At 31.7% G+C, this 14,626-nt stretch overlaps 2 protein-coding genes across 3 annotated transcripts in view; one reads left to right on the top strand and one right to left on the bottom strand.

Annotated features, from left to right (window-relative positions):
• LOC145313368 (pre-mRNA-splicing factor 38B-like) overlaps positions 1–14,626 on the bottom strand; it is a 100,028-nt gene that overhangs the window by 42,737 nt on the left and 42,665 nt on the right. The gene's annotated exons all lie outside the window — the stretch shown is intronic.
• pins (G-protein-signaling modulator pins) overlaps positions 1–14,626 on the top strand; it is a 49,956-nt gene that overhangs the window by 15,373 nt on the left and 19,957 nt on the right. The window contains exons 2-8 of the mRNA XM_080152717.1: positions 904–1,035; positions 3,613–3,782; positions 4,710–4,761; positions 5,383–5,450; positions 9,555–9,678; positions 10,101–10,188; positions 12,932–13,072. Of these exons, the coding sequence (XP_080008843.1) occupies positions 905–1,035; positions 3,613–3,782; positions 4,710–4,761; positions 5,383–5,450; positions 9,555–9,678; positions 10,101–10,188; positions 12,932–13,072 (774 nt within the window). The 5' untranslated portion in view covers position 904. The remainder of the gene's footprint in view (positions 1–903; positions 1,036–3,612; positions 3,783–4,709; positions 4,762–5,382; positions 5,451–9,554; positions 9,679–10,100; positions 10,189–12,931; positions 13,073–14,626) is intronic.

Below are 14,626 nucleotides of genomic sequence, written 5' to 3'. Positions count from 1 at the left end.
TTTATAAAGTATTTGATATTGTTTTTCAAAGAATTTGATCAAATATTTTAATATAAAAGAAAACATAAAGTGAAGCTTTTATATTTGCCAAAAAGAAAAGTTTTCAATAAATATTTTATTTATTTTTAGAATAATTTAATTTCTACATCATAAAATATATAGTTAGGAGGTTAAAACCATTTTTAAAAGCAGATTTATAATCTATGATAATGGTTTTGTCCCTTTAAAAAAGTAATGTATGATTCCATTTTCAACTTTTTTTCTGAAATCATCTTGGCCGATATGATTTTTGTAATGCACCATTCCACCTTCAATAGAGGCAAAACTGGAATGATACAGCGTATTCATAAACATTTATTTCCTTATTTAGATAAAGAGAGGGAAAAATGGAATCATACCTTACCTTATTTAGAGTGATAAAACCTTAGTCATAGAATATGTTTCTGCTATATAAACATGATTTCAACCTCCTAACTGATATCTACTCAAATTATTTTAAGAGTCATTGATTTCTAGGAAATTATTATATTTTAAGATAAAATTTGAAGTAACAAAAATACCTAGAGAAGAAAACAAATCGATTGAATAACGATCTTACCTATTTTAGCTGAAGATTTCAGCTTATTTTAATATTATTAATGTCAATATTTAATACTAAGGACTTCGGTCATAGCCTCTAGAAGCTTCGCCCAAAAGTGATGGGAAGTCTCTCTCATGTTATTCTTTGATTTATTTGGTTGTAAAAAAAATGAGACACTGTGTAGATACTTTTAACGTGTAGATTTTTTTGTTTGGCCATAATGGAAGAAGATGAGAGAATAAACGAATTAAGATTTAAAAAGGATTCTTAGTTTGTTTTTGTTGTTGTTGAAATTTTATTTTGATTGATATTGGTTTTTGTAGGATGAGTGAGGGAGAGAATGATACGTGCCTTGAGCTGGCACTGGAGGGAGAGAAGTTGTGCAAGGCGGGCAAGTGCAGGGACGGCGTCGCTTTCTTTGAGGCGGCTCTGCAATCTGGTACAGATGACTTTAGGTAGGCTTAATTTTTCTTTGAATACTAGCTGTTACGCCCTTAGGGATTAGAGTTCTCTAGAGTCGACCCACCATTTTAAATTCTAGCTTTAAAAAGATCAAATAGTAAATATGTTGAGATTTTTTCTTCATCTGGTTGAGGTAAATGAGTTGCATATCGGTCCAGCAGTGACAAAGCTCTTAAGAATAAACAAACAGATTGACAGCGACAAAAATCTTGTGTTTTTTTTATACTAGGTTGGCATTGAGGGATGGACGAAGATAAAGATTAAGCTATTCCTTTTTTATTTTAACTATTTTACTTTTTTTAACTACGTACTATTTTTTTCGTGCAGGCATAAGAAAATGCACGATAAATTGATATACATACATCTCCAATGATGATAAACAAAATTATCCCTTCTGTAGTTTTTTGTACCTTATTAACGTTCTTTTGACTTAATGGAAGCATTTGATATCAGGATAGTTAAGAAATGTTTGTTTTGCTATTCTTGTGTTTTATACCCCGTTTGCAAACTTTATAAACTATTAAAGAGCAAATGCAGCTTTGCTTAACTTTCTAACTGATGAAAGTATAAAAAGCTCATCTAGATAGTTACTAGATCTATTATTAGCTTTTTATTTTGGACAAACTTTTTCCATTATAAGTATTTTCTTATTGTAGGAAAGTTTCTCAAAGCACACACATAAACGTACTACTTCTACAGTTATACATAGTTTTTGTACGGTGGAATGGGATGGAATTTTTTGTTAGATAACGTAAACAACTATAGCCTTAAACCTTCTTTGGACACACACTACCTATACTTTCTTGAAAATTATGGAACGATTTTCCATACGTTTCTGGGATCTGAAAGGACTTTCTGACAGAAATTAAATACTAATCATATCCTATCATATAAAGTAGTAAGTTTTTTTTGGCTATAGCATAAGATATTTATTACCACTTTAACGATTGAGTTCTCCACTTTAGAGAAGCTTTACTTAGGTCCTTTGGGGGTTTTAGGCTATTTCATGCCAAGATTTTAGTCTTGGAGTGGTTTTGGGCTAGTATTATATAAAGGAGTAAGATTTTTTGTTTCTTAGCTAAAGTTATCGAAAACTACTTATTGAGTTCTCCATTTTAGAGAAGCTTTACTTAGGTCCTGTGGAGGTTTTATGCTATTTTATAACAAGATTGTAGTCTTGGAATGGTTTTGGGCTAGTAGGTATTATATAAAGGAGTAAGATTTTTTTTCTTAGTTAAAGATATCAATAACTACTGATTGAGTTCTCAATTTTAGTAAAGCTCCACATAGGTAATTGGTATGATTTTGGCTATTTTATTGAAGATTCAAGTTTTGGTATGGTTTAGGATTTTTTCTGTCCCTCCCTTCCCCTTTAGATATAAAGCTCCTATATGCTAGGGGCGCAGCCAATAGTACTTTATAATAAAGGAAAATCCGTAAACAATAGAAGTGTGTATAAGTGTAATCTTTTCTCTATAAATAGCCATATTAATGCTGACAAGGCATAATTAAGTACATAAACATAACATAATACCATCAACATTGTAGTGCCATTCTTTCATAGGAAAAAGTTATTTTTAGATACGAGGATTTTATCCCGTAACTTTAAGGTACATTGGACTGTAAATTATATTGGTACTTTGACTTTTATAACCGCATTATTTCTTCATTTGTTGGCTTACAAACTTTGGGTACTTTTATTGAAATTTTATTAGTTGGTTCAAACTAGTAGTGTTCAAACTTCTGAACCAATAGTTTTATTGTACAAAAGGGATATTCTTGTTTTTATCATCATTGGGGATGTATATCAATTTATCGTTTTTTAAAATCCCTGAATTATCTTAAATTTTAGTAAACAAGGATGACAACACCCATAAAAGCGAAGCTCTGAAACAATAGGATAAACGGATATTGACACTTGTATAATGTCAGAACTGAATAATCAGAATGCGAATGTATAAAGAGTCAAAGCAAAATTGTAAGTAAATTTGTTGAAAAACTGCTTGATACAGGATAATGATTATGGTCATACTTACATTTTTAGGACTTGATTATAGAGTTGCTTCGCTTACAATATTGTACTTTGTTGTCCCAGGAATCAGTATACCAAAAATCAGACCAATCGGATAATTAGGTCACATTAGGTTGTTAAAAATGTTAAAAAAATCAACATGTTTAAAATAGACGTACGGACATTCTGGTAATGATTATAGAGTTGCCTCGCTTTCTAACTCGTACCTAACTATTACAGGAATCACCATGCAAAATTTGAAATCGATAGGACAATTCTAACATGCCTAAATTAACGAAAAAAGCTATCCGTGACGGAAAAGTAAAAAAATCAACATGTTTAAGATGGACGTACGGACATTTTGGTAATGATTATAGAGTTGCTACGCTTTCTAAATCGTACCTAACTATTACAGGAATCACCATTCAAAATTTAAAATCGATTGGACAATTCTAACATGCCTAAATTAACTAAAAAATCTATCCGTGACGGACGGACGTACGGACGGACCGACCCTAATTATAGCAAAGCTTCGTTTTAAAAAAATAATTATTTCTAGAACACTGAGTGCAATCTACAGTCAACTTGGAAACGCGTACTTCTACCTTGGTGACTATGTGCGGGCTATGCAGTATCACAAGCACGACCTCACCCTGGCCAGGACCATGGGGGACAGGCTCGGCGAGGCAAAGGCCAGCGGTAACCTGGGCAACACGCTTAAAGTTATAGGTAAGGTTTCTAAACATAGTTATCGTTAGATATTAATTTTATATCTGAAAAAAAATAATTGCAGAAAGTGACAAAACGTTTTTATTTCATTAAAATATGATGTGCATCTGCTGTTCTGTAAAAAGAAGATAATTACATTCTGATGAAATTATTACCAATTAACCTCATTAGTAAAGTGCAGGAACTTTTATTAAAAGATATTAAATAAATTTTGATGAAAAAATTCTATAATCTAGACATCAACTGTCGGAAATTAATTAAGGGTGGATAAAATACTCAAATATTATTAAATTAAAATACCCTTTGAAGTGGAATTTTAACATGTGGAATTTAGATTTTCATATCAGTTTTTAAAATTCATCTCCCTAAACGAGTAAATGTCTCTTATGTTAGATGAATAAGAATGTATAAGTATATATTAAAAAAACAGAGATCTACCTGGTTTCTGACCTTTTTAGTCTGCTAGCAAATTGTTTTCTGCTCTTTTGTAGCGACTTGCCTGTGCTAATATTTCCGACGCTATTGGCTGATATTCTAAAACTCAATTGAAAGAACCCCCCCTCCTCCCCCCCCGAGAGCATACAGTTTTTAAACCCCTGCACCCTCTCTATTCTATTACTTTTTGTTATATGCCCGGAGCGTTCAAAACCTTTTAATCTTTCTTCATATTTCATTTCAGATAATTTGAAACTAATGTAGAATTCAACGAGAAATGATAAATTTTGAAAAATTTGAATTTTTGCATAGTTGTTCAGAGAACGTTTGATCATTTATTTGTCTAATTTTAAATTGAATTTGAAAGTAGAAATAAAATTTATGTATGTGCACTTGTGCATCTGTGACAAAAACTTGATTATTTTTTACAGAATTATTTTTGCGATCAAAAATGTTGATTGGGTTAGAAATACTTTATATACCTTTATTTAGGAAAATTTGAAGAAGCTGTTATTTGTTGCAGAAGACATCTAGAAATTTGTAGGTAATAGAATTATTTTATTTTATATCAGGTTTAAAACTTTTTTGGGGACTGCAAAAAATGATTGTAATGGTTAGTAGCCCTAGAGAAAAGGGGACATTGGACTAAAAATGATTCTTCCCCCCAATCTTTACAAACTAGTTCTGTCATAAGTTTTGGGAATGTTTGAATTAAGATTGAACTGTAAACATTTTCCAAGCTTTTCCTCTAATAATTTTAATCTACTAAAGGATTGATTTATCTCTCATTGGTCTCTTATCTATGCTTTGATTTGCAGATTTTCTCATATTTTTTGAGGATTTTTTAGTTAAAAATAAGAAGTAATAATGAATACAAATAGGATACATAATATACATATTAAGGCGGGTTGATTTTCAACATTTTTTGGAATTTCACATTTTCCCACATTGGCAAGGGTTACTGGGCCTATATAAAACCCTGTGAAACTTGAAACAGATTTTTTTTTGTTGTTTTTGGATTAAAAAACCTGTTTCAAGTTTCACAGGGTTTTATATAGGCCCAGTAACCCTTGCCAATGTGGGAAAATGTGAAATTCCAAAAAAGTTGAAAATCAACCCGCCTTAATACATATAGCCCTGTCAGATGTATTGTTTATTGTTACAGAGAGCACAAAGACAGAGTTGGAGAGGGAAGAGCACTTTACAATCTTGGCAATGTGTATCATGCCAAAGGTAGGACATTTATTCTTTTGGGCCGTATTTCTTAAACATCTAGAAATACTAACATAAAAGTAGTCTACTCATGCGTAATGTAGGTCATCTATTCTATTCAATGACTTTTGGGGCCAATTCATTAAACATCTAGAAATACCAAGAAAAAGAATTTTTGCTAATACTTATATTACTATTTCGACAAGGGTAGCACCTTTGTCTATGCAATTACTCTTGGGCCGAATTCATTAAACATAAAGAAATACCAAGCAAAGAATTATTGCTAATGTTTGCTTATTATGCCAAAGGTAGGACATTTATTCTATTCAATGACTTTTGGGGCCTTTTCATTAAATATCTAGAAATACAAAGTAGTCTACTCATGTATAATGTACAGGGTGCGCCACATAAAACCGGACTTTTTTAAAACAGTCATAGCGTCAAAACTACTTGACCAATCAGGACGTTTGACCCCACTATCTAAAGCTTAGGTAATGACCTTTTAGCACAAAAAAATCTTTGGACGAAGATGGGCTCGTACTCCGAGCTGGCCGCGCTTATGTTCAAAAAGGCAGATTCGAAATGCGCTGGTGATATAATCTGGATTCTCGACTAGGGCCCACTAAATCGGACCTCAGCCCATCTGTAGATGAGGTAGAGTTATGCAACTTGCTGGGGATACTGTTAGATACATAAGTAAGACACTTGAAAAGACTAGAGCTCTCTATCTAAAATGGCTTGGCTGTAGTACTCCGGCAAAGTGAAACGTGGCAGATTTAGAGATGTCAAAAACGTCAAAAAATCGTGAAAATTTATCGGTTCTCGACGTTAAAGACCCATATGGAACTTAAAAACTCATTTTAGACTATGGATTGCGCTGACAACCCTAGCTAAATCTTCATGCCATTTCCAAAAAGGTATAGAACCTCGTTCTAGCTCAACTGTGGTCTAAATAAAGGCCTTCGTGTCAAAGGGTAGCTTGAAAGTTAGGTGAATTTGGATCCTGCGGTTACTCACAATCCTAAGGTAATGTAGCCTCCCAGCAGCCCGATCTTAATTCAATGGTCTTTTGGGCCTGGAGCTACTTTGAAGCATGCACCAATAGACGTGCTCATACCACAAAGACCTCCCTCATTGCCACTATCAAGGAGAACTTCGCCAACTTGAACAGGTACATTTTGACCTGGGACTGCCGGCGGTTGAGGAGGCGGGTAGAGGCGGTGATTGATGCTGGCGGCGATTTTATTCAATGATCTAATAGTCATATACCTAGTTTGCTTCCCAGTTTTTAAAATTTAATAAAATCTTTAAAATTGACGATTTTATGTCAATTTGTTTACAATTTAGAAAAAGTCCGGTTTTATGTGGCGCACCCTGTAGGTCATCTATTCTATTCAATGACTTTTCGGCCGTATTTGTTAAACACCTATAAATACAAACGAAAAAAGTAGTCTACTTATGCGAAATGTAGGTCATCTATTCTATTCAATGCCTTTTGGGACTTATTTGTTAAACATCTAGAAATACAAACATAAAAGTAGTCTACTCATGCGTAATGTTGGTCATCTATTCTATTCAATGTCTTTTGGGGCCTATTCATTAAACATCTAGAAATACTAACATAAAAGTAGTCTACTTATGCAAAATGTAGGTCATCTATTCTAATCAAGGCCTTTTGGGGTCAATTCATTAAACATCTTAGATCTAGAAATACAAACATAAAAGTAGTCTACTTATGCGAAATTTAGGTCATCTATTTAATCAATGCCTTTTGGGGTCAATTAATTAAAATCTTAGATCTAGAAATACAAACATAAAAGTAGTCTACTCATGCGTAATGTAGGAGGAAATTTATTCTATTCAATGCCCTTTGGGGCTTATTGATTAAACATCTAGAAATACCAAGCAAAGAATAATAGGTCATGAATAATTGTACATATCAATGACTTTTGGGCCGTTTTCATTAAATATCTAGAAATATAATGAAATTTTTTTTTAATGTTTGCCTATTTTACCGAGGAGATGACATTCAATGACTTTTGGGGCCTATTCATTAAACATATAGAGAGGTTAACAAAGAAATATTTGATAATGTATATTCTTTATGCTAATGGTAGGACTTTTATTCTGTTTAATTTCTCTTAGCCCATATTCATTAAACACTAACATTTCCGCAATAATTTCGATTATATTTAAAAGTATTTGTTGAAAATTGAAGAATATGTTCCAAGATATTCTAAAGTCTTTTGTCCTATCTAAAGCTTCAGCTTTAACATCTATTCTCCACTTAATCCTTTTTTTTTGCAACACAAATAATAAAATTTTCTACGTGCTACTTAACTCGCTCACAATACTATTTTTTTCCAGAAACACATTTGCTCTATATGTAAGGTCTGTCCGACCCACGTATTTTTTGGCTGATTTAGTGCCAAGATGCTAAATGTTGTTATTTATTGACAATGTGTGCAAAAATTGTGAATTAAGTTTACCTTAACTATGATTATCCAACTGTTTTATTTTCATTTTTATTCTAGCACTGCATTTTATTGCTGGGTTGCTTTAGGATGTCGTTGTACTAGTTAATGAAAAAAGCTTTTCTTTAATAGGCAACTAAGAACAAAGTATCACTAATATCTATTTTATCCCCCCTTAACAAAATGGTGTAAGATAATAATTTTTTTTGACAGCTATGATAAAGTCTAAGAATTATTGTATCAAGGAGATATTTTCTTGAGAAAAGTTTTCTTAACTTTGTTTCTAATGAAAAGATCGGAGGGAAGGGAATTTGGTCAGGAATACAGGGTAAAGGTTTATAGAGGAGAAATTGATTTTCTCTTTATGTCCTGAGAATGGCAGGTTTGCGCATTTTAAAAAAAGAACTTTTTATGTGTTTTTCTTAAGTGCCTATCAAGCATTGAGCGCCCCCTCTTCCCTTATTTTGAAAAATAAATTGAATATAGAGGGGGGGGGGGGGATATCCTATGCCTAATTCCTGCGGGGCCACCTCAGCACCCAATATAACCTGATCTAATGTAATAAAAAAAACTACCCTCCAGCCTCCCTCTCCCCCTTTTTTTAATTTGTTAAAAAATTATGGAGGGGTTAGGTGGTCGACAAGGGACTTTGAGGTAAATTTCCATTTATTAGTTGGTAAAATGATTGATAATTATTGATAATCCCGTTTTCCCTTAAAATAAGATAAAGAACTGACAAAACTTTTTATCATTTTTTCTACTTTTGTAACATGAAAATAATGAATCCTTTTTATTATAAAAACTTATCTCAACCTACAAATTTCGAAGCTTTTTTTATACACAGTAAAGGAATGATTTATAAAAGTGGATATTGGATATTTTTCAACTTACGTCAATACATTTAGATTTGCTTAGTTACATGTTTCACAAAAATTTCAGTAAAAATTTTAAATAAAATTCTCCTGAAAAAACGTACTGTACAACATATCTAAATATTTTATTTTTAACAAATTGTTAGTTAAAACTTGATTAAATTAACAAACAAAAACGTTTTTAGGGTTTCAAAGTTTCAAAAAATGTGTAATTTATTTTAATTGATAATTTGTTATAGAATAAAGCTGTATGTGAAAAAATAATACATTTTATCGTTTTCATTCGAAACCAATTAATATTCGGTGGATTATAACCGGTTTTCAAAAAAATTATGTTTAGCATCGTATTATATCCAGTTTTCTACGAATGTGAAAATGTACAACCATAAACCAGTTTTTTAAGCCCATGACTTCGGCATCTCGGGGCTAAAATAATGGTTTTAATTCAATAATTGTACATTTTGTATCCGCTTAAATCTGTTTATAATAAGATGGGAGAGATAACTTTTCCTGTATAGCATCTAATCCGATAAACATCCGCAGGATTAGAACTGGTTCTTAGCCGTACCTACTTAAAAATAAGTTATCGTATCGTTTTAAGAGAACTCGGAGCTAACAAAACTGGAATTAATTGTATACTTTTTATTTTAATATCCTTGAAAAGCTTGTTATAACGCAATGCGATAAATAACTATACCCGCAACAATAATTTCTTAAAATTACTTGCTTTGAATTTTCTTCCAGTTTTCTTTAGAATTTACTAATGTTTTTAATTTTAGGTAAACACATGGGCCGCCTGGGCCACCAGGATCCAGGTGACTTTCCAGAGGAGGTGAAAGCCATGTTTGAGAAGGCTGTTGAATACTACGAGGAGAATATGGTGCTAATGGTGGAAATTCAGGAATGGACGAACAGTCAATAGAATGATAAAATATTTATCATGTTTTAGCTGTAATTAAAACACTTAATTAAAAATAGAATTTATTTACGTCAGATTTAGATTTTTGCCATTTATGTAATGAAAGCATTTTTTGGGTAGCTAACCTTTTTTTTGTTGGATTAAAAAAGTTATGTATGAAATATGGGTGTCAGAAGATAATATATTCAAAAAAAGCAGCAATTTGTGAGATCATGAGCAACAAAAATGTAGATCTGGCAGACATTCTTCTACTTTGAATTATAGATTCCTCATTAACCTTAAAATATTTTTAACCCTAGGTCCATAATATTAACCCTCATTTATATGAATAAGGGTAATAATAGAAACCTTCATACATCTAAAGCATTTTACTTATTGTTGACTTGACGTCCATGATTGTACAGGATCGTGCTGCACAAGGAAGAGCATGTGGCAACCTTGGCAATGTTCATTACCTTCTGGGAGATTTTGCTAAGGCAATTCACTATCATCAGGTACATATTGATATTTGGCAATGCTTTAGAAATTTGTTGACAAAACGTTTTTAAAAATCGAAACGTTTAATTGATAAAATTATCCTATTAAAAAACGTTGTCATATTATTTCAAAAGCGAAACAAAAGTAATACAATTTTGTCATCTTTATACAAGCAAACACTTTAGTAAAGTCTAAAATACATAAACTAACATGTAAAAAGTACTTTTTTATAAAGAATTAGACTTAGAAACCTTTGTATTTGTATTTTTAAAGTAAAAATACACAGTACAAAGGGGGAGGTCATTTTCTAGTAAATTCCGTAAAAGTGTGTAAAGGTGTGTGTGTTATAAGGCCTAAAAATAGTAGTAGAACGATAAGGTGCTCCCTATTGTTCTATTCAATAGGGAATACAAATATATAGAGCACCTTACCGTTCTACTACTATTTTTAGGCCTTATAACACACACACCTTTACGGAATTTACTAGAAAATGACCTCCCCCTTTTTAATTACATCCAATCAATCAAAAAAATAGAAATGTTTTGTACATAAAATTTTCCAATTTTATAAGAAAACTGCGCAACAAAAATATCTTCTAATTAGAAATTTCATAAATTCTTCTTTAATTTTTCTGCTAAATTAAATAACAACAAAGCTTATAGTTTATTTAAGGATATTAAATTATTGTGAGGTGACCTTGCTCTTGACAAGTTGCTCTTTCTATACAAAATTGAATTCCACTCTCCATTCTCAAGCACGGAGGGAGGGAGAGGACATTGGGCTGTAAATTACACTGGTACCCAAAGTTTTGTAACTACGCTTTCTTATAATTTGTTTTCTCGTATTCATTCGAATCCGGTGGATAGGAACCGGTTCTCATCCATACGAAAAAACTATGTCTAGCATCGTATTATATCCAGTTTTCTACGAATATAGAAATGTACAATCATAAGATTAAAACTAGTTTTTTTTGGCCGTTGCCTTCGGCAACTCGGGGCTAAAAAAACTAGTTTTAATCTTATAATTTTACATTCTATATCCGCGGAAAGCCGTTTATAATACGATGCGAGAAATAACTATTCTCAAATTTTTGGTACTTTGATTGAATTTTGGTTTGTTAGTTCTAAACTAGAAGTGTCCAAACTTTTTAACCGTTAAATATAATCTATAAAAGGAGTAATTTGTGTATCATCAATGGGAACGTATATCAATTTATCGCCCATTGTTTTATCCCTTAAGATCCCTGATTCTCAAGACAATATAAATACAATTTCCTTTATTTTAAGATTCAATTTACTACAGATTGTATCTCTCACATCTCAACCCCCCCCCCCCCCTTTTCCTCTCTTTTTCTCATTTCTTTTTTTTACTTTCCCACATTTGTTCCTCTTTCTTTACATTTTAACTTTTGTTAACAGTTACATTAAAAATTCTGCATTTCATGATTTTAAAAGATCACAGGAAAGAAAAAGAAAAGTTTTAAAAACTTATTTTATGAATTTCATTAAGATTAATTGTACATTCTTTCATATTTTTACAAAGTTAAAGCCAAGTAAGTTTTTTTAAAATTTTTGCAAAGATTTACTTATAAACTTTGCTTCTATTTATTGAATTCTAAATTTAAAGAATAAATCTTCATTAAATTTGAAATAAATGGAAAATATGCCAGTGATATAAAAATTACCCCTTTTGTAGATTACAATTAGTGGTTGAAACCTTTGGACACTAGGGTGGGCCCATTTCACCCTTTTTTTAGATTTTACTGTTATCATAAGTTGCGGAAGTCACATATATGTATGATAAGTCTTATTCAAGTTTCAAAAGTGACTTGGCTCTTATGGCTGCCGGCGCGCGGGGGGGATAAATATGCCCACCCGCTTATAAAACCAAAAATTTAAATTCATTCAAACACAGGCATGTTGCATATTAAAATGACAGCATTGAAATGCTGATTACGAATCTGAAAACCATTTTGAAAAATATTGCTCCTAGTTCGAATAAGATCTCATTAAGTACCTAAAACAGCTGATTTAGTCAAAAATGTTCATTTTGGTAGGTTATTTGAAAATAATTTCAGACTGAATCAATATTTTTCAAAATGATTTTCAGATCTGTAATCAGCATTTCAATGCGGTCATTTTGATATGCAACATGCCTGTGTTTGAAGGAATTTCAATTTTTGGTTTTATAAGTGGGCGGGCACATTTCATACCCCCCGCGCGCCCGTTGTTTTTGGATTAAAAAACCTCTTTCAAGTTTCACAGGGTTTTATATTGGCCCAGTAACCCTTGCCAATGTCTACTAATGTGAAATTCCAAAATCGACCCACCCTATTGGACACACAACTTTATAAACCAACCAATCAAAAAAAAAAAAAGTTTCCAAAGTTGTGAAGCTAACAAATAAGAAAAAAGTATCAAAAAACTAGGGTAATGAACAGTCCAATGTCCACTCCTTCTTATTATATCGATCTCGTTAGTCAAGAAACACACCAGATGAAATTAATATCGAAAACATGAAACTTGAAATTTTCAATTTATTTTAATGGTAAAAATTGATTTCTAACCATTACCTATAAATAACTGCGTCTATCGGTGAAAAATAAAAGATGGCTATAGTTTTGTAATTAGCTACATAACACCTGTTTTTGGGAAACAATAAATGATTTTTAAAACTTACCAGGTAGTTTCCAGATGTTCAGGATACTTGGCTGGATATATAAAAAAAACTACTCATCATAATACAACATTGATATTTCAGGAACGACTAAAGATAGCGCGCGAATTTGGGGACCGAAGCGCGGAGAGGCGCGCACACTCCAACCTGGGAAATGCAAATATATTTCTGGGAGAATTTGAAACAGCAGCTGAACATTATAAACAAACATTACTCCTTGCACAGGTAGGTACTTGGTTACTCGTAGCGAAGCTAATGTTATAATTACATATTGTATTTTTTTGTTCTTCCTTTAAAAGTTACAAAAAAGAAACATTAACCTACAAAATGCAATGGTCAATCAATTCTTGTTTTTTGTTTGTTTGAGAAACACGTCCACTATTATTTACATTTATACAGAGTTGGGGAATTGAAGGCATATAAAAAATGCAGTGCGTGTTTAAAATGATTCTAAAATGAAATTTATCTAAATCAAGTTATTCCTGTTTTTTTTTCTTCTGACTTTTGAATGAGATTGCATGACAAAATTCTTTTATCTTATTATAAATTAATCTTTAAATGTTATTACAACAACTTTATTGTGTATATGTATTTTGTATTTTTCCTTATCGTCATCGGGTTTTATTTTAAAAAATTGTAAAACAAGACATTGATATTAATTTTGATAAAATCACGGTTTTTAACATAAATGAATTGTTTTACCTAGTACCTAGTTAGTTTTTTTTAGTCAAGTCAGATAAAATAAACAAAAATAGTAATATTAGAGTAAAACACTAGAGGGGGAAGAGGTTAGATAACTGTTTCTTCCCATCGCAATGACCTTTTGCCGACTCTCAATTGGGTCATTGAAAATTAACCAATGGTGTCAGTAATAATATTAACACAGACAAGTAGCAGAAAACAATTTGCAGGCAGACGAAAAAGGTCATTGGAAAATAGAGGGGGGTAGTTATGTATACTATAGATCTGTTTTCGTGATAAAAGAATGTTTTTTTTCTGCATAATAAAGCACATTGAAGTATTTCTTTAAAACAACAAATATTAAAATATAATAAGTTTCTTATTTAACCAGGCATGAAGGGAATACTGGGCTGTTTATTACACTAGTCCCCAAAACTTTATAATAACGTTTTTTTTTATTCGTTGGCTCTACAACTTTGAGGACTTTTATTGAATTATGAAAAAAAATCAATGCTTTCTGGTTTAAATGTTAATTTTTGTTTATAAAAAAACTTGCTTTATCTAAAAATCTTGAATCTTATTTCCGTATTCGTTAAATGGAGCTATCCCTTTCAGTCTACTTTTCGAAAGATTTGTCTATTAACGTTTATTTGCACAATGATAGGACACCAAATTACGGAATAATTTGTAATAAAGGTAATTATCAATGCTGCTTGCGTGACTAACATTGATTTTTATAATTCCATTACACACCACACCAACATACAGACTTACTTGTTGCTTTACATTATTCTATTAAAAATAATAAAGTTTTTTCTCGTATTCATTCGAATCCGGTGGACAGGAACCGGTTCTCATCAATACGAAAAAACTATGTCTAGCATCGTATTATAAACAGCGTTCTACGAATATAGAAATGTACAATCATAAGATTAAAACCATTTTTTTAGCCCGTGCCTTCGGCACCCCGGGGCTAAAAAAAACTGGTTTTAATCTAATAATTGTACATTCTATATCCGCGGAAAGTGGTTTATAATATGATGAATGAAATAACTTTTCTTAAATCTTGGCAATCTCATAAAATAAATAAAGTAAAAA

Source organism: Acartia tonsa, chromosome 3 (assembly GCF_053477335.1).
Source record: "Acartia tonsa isolate MP-2025a chromosome 3, ASM5347733v1, whole genome shotgun sequence".
NCBI lineage: Eukaryota > Metazoa > Arthropoda > Copepoda > Calanoida > Acartiidae > Acartia > Acartia tonsa.
Note: the sequence above shows the minus strand (reverse complement) of the source record. Positions and strands in the feature narration are given on the sequence as shown.